This window comes from Sparus aurata, chromosome 3 (assembly GCF_900880675.1).
Source record: "Sparus aurata chromosome 3, fSpaAur1.1, whole genome shotgun sequence".
In the NCBI taxonomy this organism is placed as follows: Eukaryota; Metazoa; Chordata; class Actinopteri; order Spariformes; family Sparidae; genus Sparus; species Sparus aurata.
Window position 1 is genome coordinate 6,459,821 of NC_044189.1, and position 24,419 is coordinate 6,484,239.

The 24,419-nt window shown below is 42.6% G+C and overlaps 1 protein-coding gene across 5 annotated transcripts in view; it reads left to right on the forward strand.

The window, feature by feature from the left end:
* pou2f2a (POU class 2 homeobox 2a) overlaps window positions 1–24,419 on the forward strand; it is a 76,683-nt gene that overhangs the window by 14,833 nt on the left and 37,431 nt on the right. The window contains exon 1 of one of the 5 annotated variants that reach the window (XM_030412580.1): window positions 1,075–2,514. The exons of 3 other annotated variants lie outside the window; for them this stretch is intronic. In XM_030412580.1, the coding sequence (XP_030268440.1) occupies window positions 2,415–2,514 (100 nt within the window). In that variant the 5' untranslated portion in view covers window positions 1,075–2,414. Of the gene's footprint in view, window positions 1–1,074; window positions 2,515–24,419 lie in introns of those variants that run through there. One more of the 5 variants, XM_030412576.1, reaches the window with a different exon arrangement.

The following is a 24,419-nucleotide window of genomic DNA, read 5'->3' on the forward strand; positions in this document are numbered from 1 at the left end:
GAGAGGGAGAGAGACGTGTGTGCGCTTTGGTCGATTTTCTTTTATTGACTGCGATATTTAGCGTATGGATTTTTCTATTTAAAAAAATCTATGTTGGCGATAATCTGGAGTGTAAATGCACAGCGCGGGCTGGGGCGGCGCGTCTGACAGCCGGGTGGAGGAGAGGAGAGAGGTGATGGCCGGGAGGCACCTTTCCTCGGACACACACACACACACACACACACACACACACACATATACATACAACAGCAACTACACCACTCTCAGTCAGCCTTTATAGGTAAAACGTGCAATTTAGATTCAGCTCGACTGACATTTTACGCACATTTTACGCACACCCGCACGTAGCCTTCCCGAGCGCCAGATAATTACTAATTTAACACCCCTGGCTCTGCAGGCTGTGATTATTCACCTCGGTGTCGAGAAAAAAAAAATACATCAGTTGAGTGCTGCAGGTGACCTTGCATGGGCCAGAGCCACGTTCATTTATATGAGAGGAGAGAGGGAGAGAGATCCTCCTGCTGAAATATACATCAAAGCCCCCCCCCCCCCCCCCCTCTTGAATTCATGTCCGCACATTGTGAAGAGGCGATCGATTTTTCGGAGGCCGGCGATGATGTGATTATTGGCTTCATTATAATGAAGTAATCAGAAGATCAATTGGCTGGATCTGTGCTCGTCTTGTACGGGATTATAGTGGTCAGAAAGAGGGCGAGAGAGCGTCCGTGTGTGTGTGTGTGTGTGTGTGTACAGGAGGCGTGTGTGTGTGTGCTAATATAATTCAGCATGGACTCTTGGAGCCAAATCCTTTTTTTTTTATTAAATAGATTTTACACATGTGCATAGTCTTAAAGATTCTGTGATATGAATCTCCAATACAGATCTGATACAAGTGTCAATAAATGTTCAGATGTGAGCAGAAACACTGAGAGAAAGTGTTAGTGTGTGTGTGTGTGTGTGTGTGTGTGTGTGTGTGTGTCGGGGGTGAGGGGGTAGAGGGAGAAAGGGGGATAGAGGTAGAGAGGGGAGGGAAAAGGGGAAAGGGGGGTTAAAAAAAAGGGGGCTGGGTATCTCTTGTCTGTCTCCCGGCCGGAGCGCTTCGCCGTGCCAGAGTGCGTTCAGGCTGCGCGGTGTCGGACCGAAACCACCGGGGTTCCCAAAATAAACTGAGGGGACGGAGATACGCGCGCACACACACGTTGGATACACACGGAGAGAGGCTGAAGAGAGAGAGAGAGAAAGAGAGAGAGAGACATACACACCGGCGGATGGCGGAGCGGAGCCAAAGAAAAGACTCTACAGCGTAAAAAGAAAAGGGGCATCGCTTCCCCCACCTCTTTTTTCTCGCTTTCAGCCGCGCGTCAGTGGAGGAGGAAAGCGGAGAACAGGTGTACTTATTGATATGGATTTATTCATTTATTTATCTATTGATTTTGCTTTAATTAGTGACCCGCGGTAGAGAAAGAGGCAGCGAGAGAAACAACAAGGGGAGGAGAGGGAGGAGCGAAAGTCAGACAGGAGGTGCCTGCGTAGCCTTACTTTATTATTTGACTATTTCTGTCTTTTACCAAATAATGCTTTTGCGTTTGATTATTGTGTCGCTTTGTGGGCATGTATTCTTCAGCAGACCAGCCAGCTACTAACCAAATCTTTACGAGAACCAAAAAGAAGCAACTCTAGTGCTACACGGGCAGTTTCTCTCCCCCTCTCGTCTCTCTGTGCCGAGGATTCACCGGTGGACAGCGCTTGTTTGAGACTTTTAATGACAGCGCAGCGGGAGAGATCCGTCATCTCCCAACCTAAACCAAAGCAACCCCCGCCGAGGAGGACAGACAGAGACAGAGAGCCGCTGCGATCTTTACGCACAGCTGCGTGGACACGATAAATGGAGTCTAATTGTGTCCGTGGAAGCAGCTGAACGAGGAGCTCCAACTGCACTAAATCCACATGAGGTGCGACGGCAGCAGATATCCTCCACTGTCCAGACACCTGCAGCCCGCGTCAGCCTGAATGGATAACCGCTGGTAGCTTCGTATTCTCTCTCAGAGCTTCACAGTCGCTGCTGCGCGCCCTGCACATCGTGTGTGTGTGTGTCTGCGTGTGTGTGTGTGTGTGTGTGTGCCGGACTAGTTGACTCAGATACAACTAAGGGGATCGTAATAACCTCCTGTATCCCAGCGCTACAAAAATCTGAAAAACCAAGAGATGTGAGTCCGCTGCATCCACGGAAGAAAAAAGCCAAAGTCTCCTTTTTTTTTTTTAACCAACCGTCCCAGCTTCTGCACACACGGCTGTCCACAAACCTGGAAACGCAAACGAAGAAAGGCCAAAGAACGACGGAAGGACGCCGGATAAGAGAAGAAGAAAAGTGAGACTAAAACAACAAACGACGACCCCCAGGTCGACAGAGGACCATGTTTGTCCCCCTGCCGGTCCCCTTCGTCTTTCAGAGAACAGCGTCCGACTTCAGCGCCTGGAGACTCAAGTCCTCGCTGGCTCCGCGGTCCAGCCCCGGTAAGACGCTTTCCTCCCGGTCTTTTTACCCCCATGTGCACCTACACAAAGAATAAAACCCGGTTATTATCTTCACCTTAACATCTTTTCATTTACAATCCGATAGAATTAAATACAATTACATACAGTTAATGCTATTTTTATTATCACAGTTTCAGCTCAAATTTAGCAAACAGTCCAGTAAACAATGTACAGACATGAGATGAATCACAGGGTCACATGTACATCATTTTAATTCTGTCTATATTTTACTTAATACACGCCTTTTTTTACATATATGAAAGTTATTTAACAGCTGCAGAATTTGCACCTTAACTTTAATATAAAACAAATCTGCTGTGGTGGTTGGATTTTTTCATTTGTGTAAAATTCAAATCAACTTGTCTCCTGAATTACTGATGAATCTCGTGTGATTTATTCAGCTTGTTTGAAAAAACACAAACAAGCGAAACTGCAGTCAAAGTTAAAATTATCTGACGCGCTTGTCTGAAGAAAAAAAATTAAGAATAACAAGCCGCCGTGCCTCCTTACACCTCTTTATGTCCAAAAGAAGATATTAACTGAATTCATCATTAACAAAGCAGAGAGAGTTTAATTAAAATACTTACTTGCATATAAATCCAGAATGTAAAACATGCCCAAAATGGGATGCATAAATATCTGGCTCATTAGCATCCATCACAGTGTCACAGAGGCATCACACTCGCTCCTCATTTTTTCCTCTTTCATTCAGAGCAATCTATCCATCTCAGCCGCCAGCCATCCCATCTGTTTCCTCTCCTCTCCTCTCCTCGCTCCTCTCCTCTGCTTCAGTCTTTTCTCGGTCAGGTTAGGGGAGAATATTCATGGTCATCCATCGATCAGAACGTATTGATCTCTGACTGGGGCCGCGTTGGGAAAACAGGAGTACAGTCGAGTTGGCTGAGGGAGGAAAAGTTTGACTTCACTGGAGATGATAAAAAAAAATGAGCGGAGTGACATTTTCTAAATGAGCGAAATTCTAATGAAATTTTCCAAATTTGTCACTAAAGCAAACAAATACGTAACTTAACATGTCACACTGTTATTCTGCAATAAAAGAGTAATATACCTATAATTGGCTTATCACTGAAAGGACTTCCAGTGAGTTTGCAAATCAATAGTACTTACTATAATGACTTTTTCATGCCTTTATGCTTTGCTTTAATACCCCATGATCACTATAATATTGCTTAAGTGACTCACAGTGTGATCAATAATGGCAGAGCTCTTTATGGTATTTTTTCCATCACCTTTTGTCACCTTTATGTTCCTGTAAGAGTCCTGAGGGCTTTACCGGAGATGTGAAATTTGCTAAGCATAATATTCTGAAATTCATAACGGCTAAAAGGTTCATAAAAACTAGGAACTGTGGATATTCATGTGTTGAATGTTCACAAAAACGAACCACGACACGAAACAGGAATAAGCTCACGAAAATAAAATGTATTCTTTTGTCAATATATTGGCTTTTTTCTCTAGAGGTCAGAGTTCAATCCACCTGCTTTCGTTTTTCCTCCCACCTGTGGGAGTTTTAAAACTTATCAGTGCGTCTTGTTGGTTGCAACATAAACCATGTGTGTGTACCGAAGTGTGTCTACATGTTCGAGTGGGGTGACAGTACCGGTGGCTCTCCTTTCCCCCCATCCCCACCGCCTTAATCCATCCAGGCGGAAATTTCAAATGACAGATGGGGGGTAGGTGTGTATGCCGAGCCGCGCAGGGGTAATTCAGGCTATCACCTTAAGTAGGTGTCAGGAGGAGAAAAACGGTTGAGGTTTTAATGAGAGCTGCTCCTGGCGGCTTTGACAGGCGACATATAACCACTGGCTCTCTGTGTTTTGGGGGTGGGGTCAATTTCTCTGTTGGTCCTTTAAGAAATTAAAGAAAAAGACACGGTGGGGGTACAAGAGGAAGAGGGCGAAGGCTGGGTCCAAGAGAGTGAATGGATGATTGAATGAATAACAGAATGAGCGGGTGCATAAATGAATAGTAAGTGAATGAGAAGGTGAAAGTGTCAGTGAGAAAATTAACAGGTGAAAGAATCAGTGAATTGAATAGAAAATATCAGCTGAAGGAAAGTGAGTGAAAGAGAGAGAGAGAGAGAGAGAATGAAGACACAAACAGCTGGATGGTCGGAAAAATGGATTAACGCGATAAAGTCATGTAATGAACAGTATGCTGCCAAAATAATGAAAACATCAATATGTAGATAAATAAAATAGTGATATAGTTTATGTTAACAAATGAGTAGATTGTTATTAAAAAATAAATGATTTATTTTGTGAATGAGATTTACATGTGAGAGGGTCTGAGTGCCTGTACCGGCTGTATTTTCTATTTAAGCATGTTTGTGTGATAAGCAGCCGAAACACAGGAGAGGAATAAACTTGGTAGGAGAGCAAAGGCCAACACTCACCCCTCATTTCCCCTTCTGCTTTTCCTTCCCTTTCCTCCTCCTTTCATCCTTAATCTCTGGAGAGAAAGAAACTCCGAGTCCTCTGTTTCTCATTTCTGTGAAGTATTCACTTGACACGAAAGCCTTTTCAGTAAAATGCAAACTCTCTTCTCTTTCTCTCTCTCTCCCCCTCTCTTTCTGTGTGTCTCTCTCTCTCTCTCGCTCACTCTCTCATTCCCAATGGACAGGGAGGTTGTTGAATTGGATTTGCCTGGTGTGGTTTGGCCGGGCCCCATAAGCCACTTTAGCTAAGTCTGTTACCCACAATTCTCTGTCTCTCTCTGATCTGGGCCTTTGACCAAGGTGTGCATGTGTGCATCTATACGATTGCCTGCACCTGTAACTGTGAGTGTGTGTGTGTGTGTGTGTGTGTGTGTGTGTGGGTATGTTTGCGTTAGTGTGAGCAAAGAAGGGATGTCAAAAGTCTAAGACGAGGTGTGTGAGGTTCAGTGGAAAAAGAGAGGGAGAGGTCCTAAACAGCAGACGTTAGCAGACAGTGGTTTTACAGTGGATCTAAACTGAGGGCTTATGGGTTTTTTGTCAGCTCGACTCTTTAACACTACAGTGTTGAGACCGCTGGCCTCAGCTCAGCTGGGCCTCAGGCGCGTCACCACACTTGAACACTTTTAAAACAGTTGCTGGATTGAATCTGTTATCAGACATTGAAGGTATTTTCTTTACACCTTTCCCATTAATATATTGATTTAAATATGTTGGATGACAGTGTAAATGCTGCTTTAGAAGCTCCATCTACCAATGGAAATGTTATTACTGTGTATGAAAATGGAAAAGACGCAGGATTCTGAATATCTGCAGACATTCTAAGAAAAATAATTTAAACACTGTTATTAAACCGTCTGACATTGCTGCTATATGAATGAAGGTTATCTGTCAGTCGATCCTTTACCACCAGGTAAAGATATTCTGTATTATTTTTTTTACTTACTTTCTTGCATATTGTTGTTGTTGAGTGAGTACATCATGCCTCTAGAATCTAAAGTCTCCACATTGATTTTAAAGAGCTGGAACAATTGACCGCATTCACTCAGTTATTTTGGAGGCTTGTCAATGATTGTAACATTCACTTTTGTGATAAATAATTGAAATCCACTGTATACCTGTAACTGGGGAGGCCTAAATGTGGTAAATGTGGTTTTAATTTATTTCTCACTATATGCAGTACCGCATGGTGGTGTGTCCCTGAAATAATAATATATCATATACATCTTGATATTTTTAAATCTTTTTAAGAGAACTACATCAATGCCAGGACTTTGGACCAAATGCCTCGATATCAATGTTGCAGCAATATTCGGGACGACTAATGGTACTTTTACAAAATATTAACACAATGAGATTTTTAAAATGTCCAGTAATCTTGGTACAATGACTAAGTGGGTAAAAGTACGTGTCAGAAGAAGTATAGCAGTCTGGTTAGTTCAGAAAATTACATAATTGATTGTAACTAATGTTTTAATTGATGCTCTCTTATTTTTCTACTTTAAAGTAGTGCAGCTTTTAAAACCAGGAACAAGACGACACTTATGCCACATCACGATATGATGTATTTAGTCTATATGTACGTTGTTTCTATACTAACCACGAGTGGACTGACTGTGTGTTACATCTCATCTCTGTTGACTGTGGTCGTAAACCAGCAGGAAGAGACAGACAAGAGAGGAGATAGCACATCTTTTGTCTAAAAGCGAAGCCCCTCTGTGTATAGTTTTTTGTGTTTTGGTCATTTATACACTCATGTCATGCAACTACACAGATTTACTGCTGCATAGAAGAGACTGATGTTCCTTAGTTCATTTTGAGCATCAGATCTTGGCCACAAAGATTCGGAAAGCGTCTCCTTTGTGCAGCTCAGAGATCTGACCAGACAGTCTCCTCTGCTGTGTGGTTTTCAGAGGGCAGGCAGGGCGGAGAGGGACCTGTAGCTGCCGCTGCTCTGTCCCTGCTCTGCACCACAACAAAGGAAATCTAAATGCTCTTTTATTTTATGTACACTGCTGTAAAATCCTCCAGGGCCACTGTGGCCCATATAAAACTGAGAGCTGTCAAATTCACAGAGAGAAGGCACGTGTCTGGATTGAGAGGGGATGGTTTATTTATGTTGGCTACTCTAAGAGGCCTCTTATCCAAGCTGTAGTTATTCAGCACAGTGTTGACTTTGTTCCCTGGTCCAACCTGTTCTGTTAAGTTAGTTTACAGCTGTGTATAAAATATTCAATGCAGATGATATTTAAACTACAACAAAGAAAACAGGAAAATCTGATGATCTTAAAATCCAAATTACCACAAGATGAAGATACTGAAAACGATTATATGGAAAGAGTGTGCTATTCTATTCTATTGTTTAAAAAGCAGTGCAGAGAAACTTTATTCCAGAGTTCAAAGCCGAAACCTCCTGCCTACATTCATACACACACACACACACACACACACACACACACAGAGTGCCCCGTGCTGCTCGATAACTATCTCGTCCTCCTACCCAGGATCTTCACCTCTCTGCGCCCAGGAGGGGGTTGTGTTCTCCGGGCCACACCAAATGGGACCTGAACAAAAGCCCCTGTGCCTGGATTAATTGGCTATGTCTGTGTGTGTACATGTTTGTGTTTAAGGGTGTGTATTAGCAAGTATTTCTGTTTGTGCAAGGGAGGTCGAGAATGTGTTCAGGTTGCAGCAACCTTTCTATGTGTCGGCGCAGACACAGTATAGAGGTACAGCCGTGGTGTGTATAAGACCTTTGTATAAGCGAGAATTTTGTATGTATGGATGTGTGTGTGTGTATGCATGAAGCTACCAGTTATGTGTGTAAGCAGGCAGACAGGTAGACGATTCAATAATTGCACATTGAGGTCAGTTATGGATCTGTCCAGCGTGTGTGGTTTATCTGGAAACCACAAGCAGCTCATAGCTGCCCATTGTGTGAGTGGTTTTAACCTTCCTCCACTATTGATTAGCCAGCATTGACTACTCTCCCGCCAACCCATTTGTGCGTGTGTGTGTGAGAGAGAGAGAACTGTTGCTATGTGTGCATGAGAATTTGTGGTTCTAACAAGTGTGTGTGTGTGTGTGTGTGTGTTTGGGGGGGGGGACGGGACGGGACGGGACTGAAAGTGTGTGAATTTGACTGATGACATGAACGATCACCGTGGATGTGTAGGAATTCCAGATAGTGTGTGCGCATGTGAGGACATCTGCTTCTGCGTGTGTGTGTATGGATCAGATTTTAAAAGGGGCAGCGTTGTTGGTGAGTCCCGGTGCTAACGTGATTGCGAATGACAAAGCGTCCAGGCGGGTTTGTTAGCTCCATAATGGGGAATCAATAGACACAACACAGATGTCAATACAACATGCTTTATTGCGTTAAGCCGCCTCACCCCCACCCTGGGCTCTGCACACACACACAGACACACACAAAACTCTATCTGAGGATGTATCAGCTCTGTCTGAAACACATAAATGCTGATATTAATGTATTTACACCTCTCCCACACACATACATCCACTTTTACTGGTATGGCTGTCAAAGCAAGTCGTACACGCTGCTACTTCTACACACACATATTCACACACTTCTGGCAGCTACATTATGTATTTATGTACCTCACCTTCATACAATATGAACTGTGCAGTTACTGGAAAAGGTTCCAGTGTCATCGTGGTTTGTGTTCCTTTATGTGAATGATCATGCTAAACACAACCTCATGAGGTTTTTCAACATTTGTCTCCTTGACAATAGAGGTGAAGTCCTTCCCCTCCAGATTACCCTATTTCAGTAAATACATTTTTTTGATCCCATTTGAATTGCTATTAATTACACATATAATGTTTGTCAATTTAAAAGATACTTTTGCAATTCAAGAAAAGAAAGAAAGTGAAGTAAGAAAAAATACCATTTAGTTTTGTCAGTGAACTACATCATCTTGCACGACAATAGTCACCAACACCGACATGGCCGTCACCTCGGCACAAAGTATTAAAAAAGGTGAAAATCACAAGAGATCCAGCGGTGTTGACAGCAGCAGTTACAGGAATGGAGCTCTCTAGCTTATTTAGGGGGGCGGCTCGGCAAGGATTCATAATCGGTTTTGGTGAGCGTTAAATAACCTACGTGACTGCTGGGTGTTTAGTCTTGAATCACGTACTTTCACAGTCTTATACTTGATTGGTTGCCACACATGTGTGTTGGTCATGGCACAATTCTAACAGGATAAAAAAATGATTTGTCTCTTACCATTCACAATCATGCATAATTTTTCTGAAATAAGGCCCCATGCCTTGACTTTAACTCTATATATAATCACTACGTTTCTGTTCCTTCACTACATTTCCCTGAATTCACTTTGCAGAGAAAGACCAGCGCTCTGTCATCTAATTCTTTGCATTTCGTCAAGTTTGAGCTTATTCCAGATAGACATGTACACTTGTCGAAGTGATCATGTGGCTGATTATTAAAGGCAAATATAAATAACTTACTAATAACGCTTACTATTTACATACAGTAAAAGAAGCTTGTATTTGTATCCACCTTTACACACATGCAAACCTTTTGTCTTTGTTTCACCCAGATGATAAAAGTTGTTTCACACCACAGACTCTTCCTGCTGTGCAGATATGAAATAAAAAATCCCCCCACAGCCAAATATGGTCACCTGAACTCTCCTTCCCCTCTGCTGCATGTCCGTATGTCGGTCCATCCAACCAGCTCAAACTGTCATTGTTACCGTGGAAACATTCATAGGCCATTAGACACACATATAGAGGGAAAGGAAGCCAGGTAAACACGGGCCTCCTCCACACATAAAGGCAGACACACATACATGATGCCTCCATTGGACAGTCATCTTGGTCTTGAGCTCTTGATGGTCACAAAGACCATTAAGGGCTAAATTGGTTGTACTCAGGCTATATTTGACTGCCTCGTGTGTCTCGCTTCCTTTGAGTTTGTAATCACCAATCATATGTAAGTGTGTGTCTCAGTGCGTGTGTTTGTGGCTACATTTTTGGTATGTTTGTGTGTGTAAACATGAGTACTTACTGTGTACTTATGTTTGGTGTATATGTGTGTGTGTGCGAAAATTGCCTGATGGCTCATCTCAGTACTTGTGTGTATGTGTGTATGTGTGTGTGTGTGTGTGTGTGTGTGTATACAGGCCAGTGACTATTTTACCCCTGCGCTAAATAATGAATCCTGGGCACAGCAGGGGACCTTTTTTTGGTTTAACACCATTGCCCACCCCAAATCGAATGCACTCAGCGTGTGCTGCCCCTTTGTCCGACAAGGTGTCCATCGATAGGCTTTCTCCCTAGCGCACATAAACGCCATAAAGAAGCCTGTGCTTATTCATTCGTCTCATAGCTCACATTCCTTCTCTTCACGCTCCCCTCCATTCCTCCTTTCACTCCCTCCATCACTCTAATTCCCTGCCTTGGCCCGGCATGCCACCGGGTGTGTTCGGCTGGAAGACGGGATGGTGGAATGAAAAGAGAACATGAGGGCGAGAGTGAGCCAGAAAGGCCTGAAGGCTTTTCAGCTGATTAAGAGCTGGTCTGAGGTCAAGGCTGCTTCTCACCTTCTAATTAAGCAGAATAATTAGGTTTCACACTATACAAGAATCAGAAGCACGTGTGTATGTGTGTTCTGTTGAACTTTATGCTATAAGTGTTCCTTTTTTGTAGCCTGTTGTTCTTTGCTTGTCTTCATGTAATATAAAAGATTCCATTATAGGTTGTGTATAGCTAATTTAAGAGATTACCCAACCTTTGAATCACTTTTGGAATAGCTTACATTTTCAAAAAGCTGTCAGACTGGAGCCATCTCTGTTTAAACAGTGGAAATTCCAGATAAATTGATTTTTTGACCACATGGACCCTCAAGATTAAAAATCAAGACTTAAGTTTCAGTGTGATAGCTTAAAAGAATATAATCGTCTTATTCTTTTAATCCCAGATCCAGATCAATTCTGTATGTCAAAGGCCCCTTGTACACCAGCTTCCATACTAAATCTGTTCAGTTTTTGAAACATTCTGATGCCAGGAGGACAAAGCAACTGTCTGACTAATTGGAAAAATATTTTATTAAATTGCGATTTCTTTTGTTAACTTTGTTAGGATCTTGACTTGTCAGATATTCATTTGTCACTTTTTCATTTGTAAGATTTTTCCAAAAACTGGACAGTGTAACATAACGAGTACAAAGTATTTCAGTTGTTTAAAGACCATAAAAAAGCCATGTTCTTTGTATGTTTGTGGGTTTATAAAGTGTCTGATCTCAGGCAGGTGTGTGTGTGTGTGTGTGTGTGTGTGTGTGTGTGTGTGTCTGCCCCTGCCTGCTGCTGGTGTGTGTAATACAGAAGTGCTGGTCTTTTGTAGCAACCTGAAGGCAGTGATCTTGTTCCCCTGCCTGCATGAATAGAGAGAACAGGGCTTAGGAAGGGCTCCTGTCCTCCTTCACAGGTCTCTAACATAATGAAGCCAGTGTGTGATCTCACACACAACCTTTCTGTGGAAGTGTGAGTAAGCTCGTCTTGATGCGCGCTTCTGCCGTCTCAAAGCTTTAAGACGTTTTTTATAGAGATTAAAATGACAAGGCCGTGGATAGGCAGAACGGTGTGTATTCCTGTACGTGCGTGCGTGTGTGTGTGTGTGTGTGTACACTGTCCCTCTCTGAGTGTTTGCATGTTTATGTGCGCCACTGTAATGTAATCTCGCTGTTTGCTGCGCCGCAGGGACGTTTTATGCTCACCAACATAGTTTCTATTGAATAAACCACACACAGAGAGCCAACGCGTGTCCTTTGTGCAGCCCTTTTGCATGTCTGCAAGTGTGTGTGTGTGTGTGTGTGTGTTCCTAAGCAATATGAATCCCCGCAGCCAACAATGCGTTTCTTCCCGCCGCTGATACATTTAGCTAATAAAGTCAGATGACAAAAGTGGGGTTAGTTAGATTGGATTCCACCTCTTTTGTCTACTCTCTCCACCGGGCCATCCCCTTGGCTGGTGGTCAGCGCTGTTTTGGGGGGAAGAAGAGAGATTTAGACCCCCCAATTTAATTTAGCGGACAGGAGTTATGGTAATGAACGTGTGGCAGAGAGAAGGGGGCGTGCGAGGCAAGAGGAGGAGGGGTGAGGGTCCCCATTTACCTCAGGAACACCACATCCTTCCTCTCCTTCCTCTCCCTGACCCCTCCTTCCCTTCAGCCTGTCTTATTGAGGGAGCAGCGGTGACTGTGAAGGGTTTTTAGTGAAAAACGTAATATCATGCAGGGTGGGGGGGTCGCGGGGCTGTATGTATGCACAGAGACAGAAGTAAAGTGACAACAATAGAGGGATGGAGAGGGAGAGGAGGGGTTGTGGGGGGGGGGGGGGGGGGGGTGGACAGGCGCTGGGTCCGGCCCTTTTTAATAAATCTGAGTGCTCTGGTTAGTGCTTCAATCTGCTGTACTCAACTAACCTCCTACCCACATTACACACAAACACACACACATACACACACTTCCACATACATACATGCACTTACTCCCTGTGACTCATTTTCACCCACATATGCTGTCGCCAGACTACAAGCTGAAGGGCTTTTAGAAGGTGTTTTCGCCAGACTTTGCAGCTGATGCTGCTCCTAACTGCGCTGCCCACCAGATGTGGAGACAGAAAGTACCAATTTCTTGTGTTTGTGTTTTTTATATATTAATTTAGATTTCTCTGTTTCGTTTCTTTTTTAACATTGACAGTCTTCTGCACTGCCTTTTAAGCTCCCCTCATGTCAAAAATGTGTTTTTCCTTCTTGATCGTGCATCAGGTTAATCGATTCCTCTTAATTGTCCGTAGGTTTGAATGTGAGTGTTAATGGTTTCAAATAATGGGTGAATGGACACTGGAGTCAGGGAGCTCTTTAAAAAGTGGTTCTGAAGATGTGCAGTTTGAACAAGCATAAGAGAGTAAGAGCAATGCTAGATGACGATTCCTCCCAAGCACCTAGATGGGCTGTTTGTACTGCTTCTAATGCACGCACTGGATTCAGTTTGGAAGCTCTTTGAGTGCCTTGTGTTAGCAAAAACTCGACGCAAAAACACAAGAAAACAGCTTCTGGCTGTGTACCTTGCATTTCTGGGTCCATTTTCTTGTTTGATGGTGTAATTTTCTTATTCGTCATAGATAACTGGCCCGATACAGATGGCATGATGTCAAGTTGAGACATCTCCAGCATCAACAGTGGAGTCTAATAGCAGAAAATATTTCACCTGTCTGAGGCATCAACAGTAAACATCAGGTTTTGGTCTCTGAGATGGAAAGAGCAAGGGCCTCTTTTAGACCCACCATTTTGTACCATTGCAGAGTCTTCAATAATACGTTACAGTAGTCACAACACATGGTGGTTTTTTTTATACATAAGGGGTTCAAGTCTCTCTGGATTGTAAACACTGCTGCTGTCGTTCTCACTATTGCCGCTCATGTGACACATGAAACTGACACTTCAAACCCAACAAGTTCAGGCCCGTTCCCTGAGTGCTGTCAAAAAGCACTCTGGGAAAATGCATGAAGAAATCACAAACCTAAGTAGCAGTAGGTTAAGGCTGGTTGAGGGAAAGCAGGAAAATGACACCACTTCATTTTGTAATAACTTCTGAACGCTGGAATATCTCTTTAAATCAAGTGCACCTAAAGTAGCTCACATTTACAACTTCATGCAGTATTCACTCAGGTGAGATATTGGTTAAACTGTTGGGAGGGTTACTTAGCAACCAAGAGGTTACTTGTTTAATGTGTGCTGCTGACATTATGTTGGCACTAAAAGCTGCAAAACTGCTTCTCAACTGAACACTCTAACCTTCATCTGACATAAGTCCTTACACACAGGGAGACATTTGTTAGGGAGCAGAGAAATCAGTAAAATCATCAGTGTCAGATATATATAAAGCGAAATAACTGAATCTGAGAAAGAGTTTGTTTGCTTTGTTTTCATAAAAGTAGGACAGGATTGAGGAGTAGGCTTTGCTCTCAGAGCTGTAGTCAAATGCTGTTTTTTTTTTAATCCGCTCTGCATGATTTAAAGTACCATAGTCAGCCTGTGAAGTTGCAACGTATCCCCCCTCAGACGCACAGAGGCCAGACATACTCACGAGCAGTTTTGAACACATAATCGTCTTCACACTCCGTGACTCCAATCTCTCCCACATACAGTGCACACACATTTACTACATCAGATAAAGGAGCGAAAAAACTCTTTTTTCTTTTGCCTTTTTTTCTCTCCTCCCAGCTCTCCTGCTTATCACCGCCCCCCTCCTTTCTTCTTTTTATCCTCTTTTATTATCCTCTGCTTTTTTTCCTTCAGCAGAGGAGTGCTCAGTCCAGAAATGAAATTAATCTGTTGTACTACACCCCTCCCTCCTCCTCCTCTTCCTCCTCCTCCTCCTCCTCCTCCTCCTCTTCTTCTTCCTCCCTGCTTTCCCTCCTCCTCCCGCATCTCAATCTCATTCTCTCTTTGCTCTGTGGGGAGGATTGGACTCGTCACTTTAACCTCTTCATATTGGATATGAATCTGTTAGCCTGCCTGCCCCTCTCTCTAACACTCCCCACCTCAATCCACATAGTTCATGCGCACACAGGGAAGTGCATGTACACAAATACACACACGCACAAAGGCTCTGTCATGCTTATTTACGCACATGCATGCACACATACACACACTCACACACACACTGTGGTTTAGTAAGCATGCACAGACACTGTACTCACTCATACTTCATTCCACACAGGTATCTAAACAAATCTTTCGACAAATCCCAATCCTCACGCAAACACACGCACACACACACATGTTGACATCTCTGACAAACGGTCCTCCGGCGGGTTTCTCCCGGTGCTTCAATCAAAGCCATTGATATGAATCTGGGCTGTTTTCTCCATACTGGCAGCAGCGGCAATATACCAGCTGTACTTTTTAGCAGCTACACATCTTTCATCAGGGCCTGTGCCAGGAAAATAGCTGTTTACAGCCACCCCCACCCCGCTTTTCTCCTGCCACTTCTACATAGAGACAGGCGATATTGCTGGATTTTAGCTTTGGCCTTGGCTGAACCACCCTGCCTTATTAGTGAGGATATCGAATGAATGAGAGAGGCTCCATACTTCATATGAAAAAGGGAGGCAGGGAGATGCAGGAGGGGAGGAGGAGGGAGGGAGGCAGAAATGTGGGGAGTGAGCGAGGTTCTCCTTAATGGTTCCCCCTAGGGGTTTTAGCGGCCGTGCGAGCTGGTGCAGCCACATACAGTCATAGCAGCGAAATGGGACAGGTGAAGATCCTCTCCCTCCTCCTCCTCCCCCACTCTAAAGAGTGGTATGAATATGGTAAATCCGCTGTCCGCTTGGCGGCATGATTCTCTCCCAGAAAATGGCCCTGTGTCTGCGTCCCTCGGGGGTATAAGCTAAGGAGATTCTGCATTTAGGCCCAGCACTCACTCCTTTTCTGCTCTCTGGGGGTTTGAAAGGGCCCCGGCCTGCCCCAATCCTCCTATCTATCTCGCCACCGCAGCAGCAGTGATAGCACACAACACAGCAGCTCAGCTTAAACATGGTGGCTGGAGCTACACAGCTATCGCTATCTGGATGCATGGCTTTTACTCTCTCACACACACACACACATGCAGAGCCTCTATCCGTGTCAGTGTCTCGCTGACTGAGTGAGGTACATTTAGCTAGTGTTCGCCTGAGGCAGTGAGGGATCACCGATGACCATCGTCATGTTCTGTTACACACACACACACACACACACACACACACACAGTTGTTTTCTGCTACCAGCTCTGCGGCTCCAGTCTTGTCGAGGTCAGAGAACATGGTCGGATGGCAGCTCACTCAGACAGTCTGTCAGTCATCCATTACTGGAGAAGACAAAGCATTCAGTTTATTTGCACCTAGTTGGCCTCCATAGTAGAGCTGGGAAATACTGACACATTCAAACAGAATATTTCTGATTAAGTACTTCAGTGTAAGTAATCTGACTCGCTCAGGGTCATGATTACTGGCTCTGTCAAAGAGTATTTAATCCAAAAAAGGTGGTAATATATGATAGATAATAATAATAATATGTCCTCTGGGGGGGAAAAAGGCTTAGTAATCTTAGTTTTATGATCAACATTGTGTCAGTTCAGCCTACAGTCTAATGCAGCCAAGAGGTAACGTGAGCTTGTTATGATTATAATAACCACTGCCTCAGAAGATATAAAGTCATTACATCAAGGTATCGCCATTAAATTTGATATATTTCCTCATTCTACTCAGTAGGTGATTAAGTTGTTAATGCAATATACACTCAGCCTATGTGTAAATCTTAATCACCTTGGCTTGTAAAATTAAACATTTATGAGGGTCAGGCTGCAGAGAGAGAGAAATTTGGTGTCTTGCCCAAGGACACATGACCCGTTTATGGAATCAATCCTGTGACCTCTCAGCTGAGGGATGGAGACTGTTGGGAAATAAAACATGATCTGAGACCTACAGATGACTGATGAAGATGTGTTTTTTATTTTTTTTATTTAAACATCACATTTGGAGAGTGAAGTTAGTGTGGTCATGTGGAAACTTGAAGTAGATACTTATTTATCTTGGGGTTTGTGGTAGTTTTATGATGTATGATGGTTTATTTAACCACAGGAGCTACATTGATAGAATAATGAGCTACTGTAGATAGTGTAAGTGGTCTGATAATGATTTTGTGCATTTGATTTTCATCAATGATCTCAGAGAAAAGTGCTCCCTGTGCTCATCACTGCAGTGTGCACAAATGTTAGCATTTGAATTTAGTCGTGATAAAATATTGATGCAGATGTCCTCAGTGTGCTCACTCATGCGAGTAGAGGCCCAAGTGTGTGTTTGTGTGTGTTTTCAGATGAAATGGACTTAAGTGTGTGCGATTGTCTGCTGGTGTGTGTGTGCGTTTGAATGTTTTTGTCCTTCAGCTGTGGCACATGTGAGCCTAAGTGTGTTTGCATAGTGCATCTGCCTGTGCGTGTGTGTGTTAATTTCCCAGCCCCCCACTCTCCCTCCTTCCTCCTGGTCGGTAGGCGGCAGGGGTCCGAGCGCCCAGTGCCCCGTGTCATCCTGAACCCCCTCCTCATCTCCTTTGTCTGCTCGTCAGTTAGGCAGCGGTCTGTGCGGGACCCTGGGATGCGGGGGGTTGACCTTTACCCTTCACCCCCTAACCCCACCCCTCCCCTCTCCGTTGCCGTGGCGATTCATATGCAAGCGACCCGTCACCCGCCTATTCTTTCCTTTCATCCGTCCACGCCTGGCCAGGCTGTTGTGTCACGTCTCAAGTTCAAGTCCTGGGACAGGCCTGGCCATCCGGGGCCACGCCAGGCCACAACAGACCAGACCTGGCAGGCGGCAGGGACTGGGGGAGGGCGGGGGAACCAGTGTTTGGCTGCTCATTTTTTATCGGGGGTCAGGGGGAGATGGTCGGACGGTGTTATGGGGATGGGCTGAGGTCACACACAGGGGTCAGCTTCACTCTGACAAACATGTCTGTTTCCACTGGTGATTTAATCTGCTATTAATCCTGGAAATCGTATTAGTTTGAGAACAAGTGAAACTGATTTGGTAATTAAACTTGGTCATTTGACTTTCAGGTCCTTCATGAAGTTTTTAAAGGTGCACAATGTAGCCGGGGTAGAAATTTTGATCAGGAGAGAAAGATCTTTATTGACTGATTCATTATACCTAAAAAACTAAATAAGATAATAATTATATATAAATAAAAATTGTATAGCATTATATTGACAGTCTTTTCATATACTTGGTTCAACTCAATTTATTATCAATGAGGATAAGCTAAATTACAGTGAGACCTGAAGTAGTTGTACCAAGGTTTACCTGTGTAATTTCTCATCTTATAAGAATTAAATAAATCATATACATGAAATATACTTTATCCACTTAAAGTAAAAATATTTTTTTATTTGTTATTTGGACTCAGTAGGATGCTGGTCAGTCAGTTGTGGTTCTCTTTCTCAATGGCTCTCATTAAAACCAACATTTCACCTTAGCAATCTTAAGTCATTCTGTTTTTTGTCGAGAGGATCCATTGTAGCCTAACTGAGGGGCCTGCTTTGGGGGGTTGGTGCTGCTGTCTAGGGGTCAGGGTCAAGGTGGGTGGGGCTCGGGTCAGCTAGCCAGACGGACGCGCAGACGGTGGACTTGACATTGAGTGGATGAGTGGATTAACAGGATCATGAGGCTCCTTGTGTTTATGTGTATTGTCAATGAGGAAGGTTTGAAAGTGAGGGTTTTGGCGGGTAAGGGCTGCGTTAGTTTCTGTTGAGCAGAGTATTTATTCATATGTATTGTAAGGGAACCACAAATTAATCATGTCTTATGCATTTTTCATTTGTGGTGCAGCAGGTGACCTTTTGTGGGTTTGGAGTGCAAAGTTAATGCTCTCCTGACTCTTAAATGTTTTCATGAGCTGACTTATTTATTGCTTTTACTGGAAGGCACATCTTGTAATACATCCACTAACAAAAGAGGTGTACAGTAAATGAGAGCACACACACTGTCCTTCACTCTGTATGTGCAGCAGTGATTGAATACAATGAATGAACCCTTGACTGACAATAACTATGCTTTCATTAAGCTGAAAAACACCACCATTGTCACCGTGCAGCACTGTTAGCCTGCCGAGGACACGAATAAACATCCATCCAGAGCGGAAAAGTCATACAAAAAACATCTTTGCATTATACACTCCACATTCCACACACACTATACTCAGAAACATACAACTATGTGGGTTTTCTTTGTTTTGTTCCTATTTTTTTTTCTTTTTTAAGTAACACTCCATGAGGAGATGCAGAGCCTCACATTCACGTCCAAGGATGTATTAAGTGGGTGAACAATGTTTCTTAGGCATCTGACATTCACCCTACTGCTTGTGTTTGGGACATTCTTGCTGATAATGGGCTGGAGATGTTTTGAAAGTATCCCAATTGGCAGTTGATTGAGCTGGCCTGAAGGTTACACAGCAAATGGAGAATGACTTCCGCCACAGATTGGCCAACTTGTAATGGTTTCTTGATGCTGGATGCATGCTTACAACGCTATTCATGTTTTAGATGAGACTGTATTGTGTGCTGAGGCTACAAAATCACTCCGACTCTAACATAACATTTATACAGACAAAGTAAATATGTTTATTTTATACCATAGCATTTACATTTTAGAAGTCTTTCTGTGTGTGCTTTGCACTTGTGTGTGTCTGTGTATGTATCATTTGCATCTGTATAGTAGATGTAACAGCTGCAGAAACTGAAGTTTGCAAGCTTGCATGTTACAGAAATGTTTCAGCTAAAGTCACCACTACCTGACATCTTTAACTTGGATCATTTCCATCACTAAATCTAACCATAATCTGTATTATCTGGAGAATTGTATTCTTTAAAAGTCATTAAAACAGAATTCAGATGATCAGATGGCACACAAACTGAAACTGATCAGAGATCGGGGGGATCTGTGACCGAAACATCAGCACATTTTCTGAATTAGTTTGATTAGTTCAGACACTTCTAATGCTGGAGGTGAACAGCTCTTGTGCTGCTTGTTTGACATTCAGCTTAGGTGAAGCCATTGTCTCCAAGTCCCCCTGTGTAAATGTGTGTATACTGTATATATATATGGACATGTGTGTGTACAACAGTGTGTATAAAGTGTTTTTCTGTGTGTCCTCGACCCACATATCAGTGAGCTATAATAGGTTTAATGGATGAAAACCTTATGGAGACAGAAAGGGTTATGAAATGCACTTATTCACTGTTAGATGAATTCTAATAGTGCATTTTGAATTACCCGTCTGAGACTCAAACAATACATACGTAATAACACATGTTGAAAATATGTCTTACAGTCTTACAAAATGACTCAAATCAAGGGAGAAAATGTACACATACTGACAAAAAGAGATTCTTAAATGCAAAAGACAAAATTAATTTATGACATTGTGATATTTTCTATACGATAGGAGAATGTTTATTTTGGTGCCACACATCCAACACTGTTAAAAAGCCTAGACTTACAGGCGCTTTCACATGTCCTGACTTGTTCAAAATTAAGCCTATTCAGAAGTAAATAGTGTAATTTTGTAAAAGAAGCAGGTGTCATACTTGACTCGAACAGTTGTGACAAAATTCTTTAATGTGTAGGTAGTATTCGATTTTACTTTTTGTGTCCTCAGTCCAACACAGTTTAGTCGTGTATGTATCTGATTGCTGTTGGGATTGCAGGTTACAGTAATTACAGTACGAGGTATTTCAAATATGCACTCTGTTTGTGGTTTCAGTTTGTATATTTGAAGAAATTGCCCGGCTGTCCAGGGAAATCCATGTAGCTGGTAATTTTATCATTTTTCTTTTTGCTTGCTTGAACTGAAATTTTGTTTTCTATCAAAGTGAGTGCTATGAATCATGAGAGTTGACAACTGATATTACGATTCCAGAAAAATTCAACAGATCATTTTTGCGTTCCTGAAAATTGCGCATTTTAGAAAAAACAGAGTTTTTACCTGACAACGATGATATGCACTCAGCACTGACAGGAGCATGCAACCTGTCATTCATGGCAATTGCCACTTTCATCTTCTGTTCCTGAGTGCTGAAATCACTATGTTCCAACTTGTCAGTTTTGGCCCTTCAGTACTGTGTCTTTACCTTCATAATGATAAAATTACACACAGCATACGCATCATTGCCTTGAATATGTGTAAATGGATAAAATACCCCTCTGTTGAAATATGATTAATTCACCAGATGTGGAACTCAGCAGGATTTGTTTTCTTTTTAAAGCATCTTCCTCACTTAACTGAGCATTAGCCAGCATCAAATGTAGTGGTCACCAGTGGCTCCTCTCCGGCTTAATAACCATCTGAAAAACAGGATAAAATCCAATAGAGCTCTGCTGCAGCTGTAGTCAAGGGTAAGACAGCGTGAAACCACTCGCTGGTGTTACAGCCAGAATTTGTGATCTAGATAAAAAGACGATTTTTCTCAGGTGGTTCAACAAAATAACGATCAGACACTGTCTGTTCTGGCTTTTTAATGAGCTAATGTTTTAATAAGACATAAGAAAGATTTTTTTTGTAATCTTCAAATATTGGCGTTCTTTCCAAATCCCACCACACACTTTGACACACGCTACCTCCCTCACACACACGGATTAGTTAACAGGAGTTACTGTATGAGCTTGGAAATGGCCGATGACCAACACACACAAATATCGCTGCATCCGCCACACCTGCCTCCCCTTTTTTTTCACTCTCCTATCCTTCCCTCAGGAAAAAAAATGAGAGAAAGAAAAACAGAGAGAGAGAGAGAGAGAGAGAGAATGGTGTAGGATGGGTTTGGTGAAAGACACAGGGAGAGAGGCAAGAAAGAAAAGTGAGAGAGAGGAAGGGATGGATGGACAGAGATACATCAGAGCAAGGAAGAGAGAGAGAGAGATGGCTCTAAGAATAAAAGGAGAGGAGGTGAAGATGAGTACTAAGAGAATGGAAGAGAGAGAGAGGGGGAGAAAAAGGGGAGAGAGGGTGGGCGGGCGACAGACAGACAGACAGTGAGGCATTAAAATTCATGGCCTTTTTTATTTTCCGTGCTGAAAATCAATACTGTCTACTATGGATGAGGTGAGATGTGGACAACAGCGGTTGCTGGCCAAAGCAGGGGGGAGGGAGGGAGGGAGGGAGGGAGAAGAGAGAGAGGGGTGGGTGGGGGGGTGGGGGTGTCGTCAATATTAGCAGTGACACAGCCACTGCAGGCCAAGGTAGAGCTGGAGAGGAGAGAGAGCCACCGGGGGGGATGGGCGGTGTGTTTATATATATATGTGTGTGTGTGTGTGTGTGTGTGATGGAGCGGGGGGTAGGGTAAGGTTCATTAAGTCTGACCAGCAGAGCTTTTGGCCAACGTAGCAGCAGCAGGCCTTTTGTCCGAGGGTCCGGACACACACACACACACACACACACACAGATGGATGGACTGATGGATATTACCCCTCTTTCCCATTGTAATTTACAACCCCCGCAGAAGCTCCATCATTCAGCCGATGGTGTGTTTGACTAATGTCTGGCAGATGTTCTAACGCTACACGCCAACTATTGTCGCAGGGCTGGGGTCAGTTCGCTTCTAATTCAGGAAATGGAGATTCTTCTGCGCTCCAAAACTATAAATCTTCCACCATGAAAAGCCTCGTCCCGTCTATGCTCAGCGCTTATTACATTAGTTTCATTTTACACTTTAACTGCACACACAGACCACCAAGACTGTGACGAGCATGTCAACCTTCTGGACAATGTGGAGGACACGCAGTCTGTCTTTTAGTCAAATTATTGAAATACATGCACTTGAGCCAGGTCTTACATAAAATCCACAAATATATCTAAATTTACTCCATTTTGTTGTATCCTTGATTACATTTGTGTAGCCGCTGAGCACCAAAGAGGCCATAAATACAGTAAAGATGATTCTCAAGGGCATTTTTAAACAATGCTAGCTGACGTGTGGATACTCTGGTCCGAACTGTTGTAACACCCTTTTTACTAATTGGTTTAAATGTGATTCTACTGGTGATTTAATTTTAATGTTTAAAGGAAATTTGCTGTATTTTCAACCACTCTCTTTTTAAAATATTGTGGCCATTCTGATAATGGATCATTATTATAGGCGGGAATCAGATTAATGTACAATATGATACGTTTCACAGCATTTCTGCATCAACTGATACACTGCAAGACAGTCAGCTAAAGATACATAACAATGTCTAACTGAAGAACGCAAAATAAGAAAGCAAAGTGCAAGAATTATGTATTTATCTGCTGCATTGTGGTGTCAGTCTCACAGAATCTTACATGAACTGAGATGAAAGGATGTATAACATAGTGCAGTTAAGTCTGAGTTTAGTGCTTCTTTGTAATGTATCAATAATCATTCACAAGAGGAAGTAATATAATATCTTGCCATATCGATATTTGTTCCACCCCTAGCCATAATAACTTTGCATTCAACACCTCCATTTTAAAGACTTACAAACTCCAGAAGAACAACTTACATCATGGCAGCTAATTTGTATGGACAGCAAATTGGTAAATAATAAGATTTACCATCATTTACATGATTAATGTAAATCAGACAAAGTCAGAATCAGTCAGTTGGACGTGGGAGTTAGAAGGAAGTGATCTTACCAGAACTCTGTAGCCCGCTCCTAAATTCTAATTGAGCCTAGCTTCTTGAGGAGTGGAATCTGTGACCGAACTGTTAGTGGTTGTGTTGCTTTGTGGGAAGTGATACTATTTTGTCCATCTTGAGTCTGACGAGTGCAAAGATGAGTGATGCTCTTTTAGGATGAGTTAATTAACTGATTAGTCTATCGAAGAAAAAAAGATCACTGATAACTTTTTGAAAATCCACTAATCATTCAGGTAAATATTAAAGAAAAAATCTCAAACATTTGCTCCTTCCACCTTCTTGAATGTAAGAATTTGATAACTTGATTGATAATTTTAATTTATGATAGTTGCCCTGACAATTTCCATGATTTTATGGCATCATTAAATTAACATTTGTAACGGCTTTGATAAGAGATATTAGTCTCAACTTAGAGAATTTTGGTGCTACTTTAACTACAGCCGCTGTCCTGTCACCATCTACTCAGTGTCAGAAAGATTTCAGGGAGATTCTGATTCGACGGGCACAGTAACTGTGCCTCTGCCAGGGACTTTGGTTTCGTCTTGAATAAATCTCTTGATTTTTTTTTTTTTAATAGAATCCACCATCCTCACAGTGAAGTGCAGCTCTGAGCTGAAGTGATTTTCTGGCATGAAGGTGTTCCTTAGTTGTTGTCAAAGTCGATATTGTCATGTATTATTAGCTTTCTTCTTCTGTTGTGAATTGAAAATATGAAAATGTGTTTACTTTGGAACGAGACCCGTTGAACTGAAGTTGAAACCAATCCAATAATCGGTTTGTTGCTATTTTGAGAGCCAAATATTACAGGCAAATAAACTGTGAGTCCTGCTCGAATCATTTCCAACAACAAGTCATTTATTTCAAGTTCCTTGAAGTAACGTTTGAATTCCAGCTTCTACTTTACTGTATTCTACTTCATTTTTTTTTTACATCTGTGGTGAAGGAAATGCTGCCTCTAACAAATAAAGTGAAATACTGTGCTGATGATCTGATCTAAACTGTGGCATCAATTTAATTGCACATTCTGCCTGTAGCACCTTCAACTTTTTAGATAGTCTGAGTATGTTAAGCATTGAGGAGAACTTAGTTTTTTAGTTCAGTGTGGATATGCAGTTTGTGGCAGCATAGCACGTCGTATGTCAAGATAAAACTGCTTCCTTTCAGGCTGATAGACCGACAGGAAGACAGAAAGCTG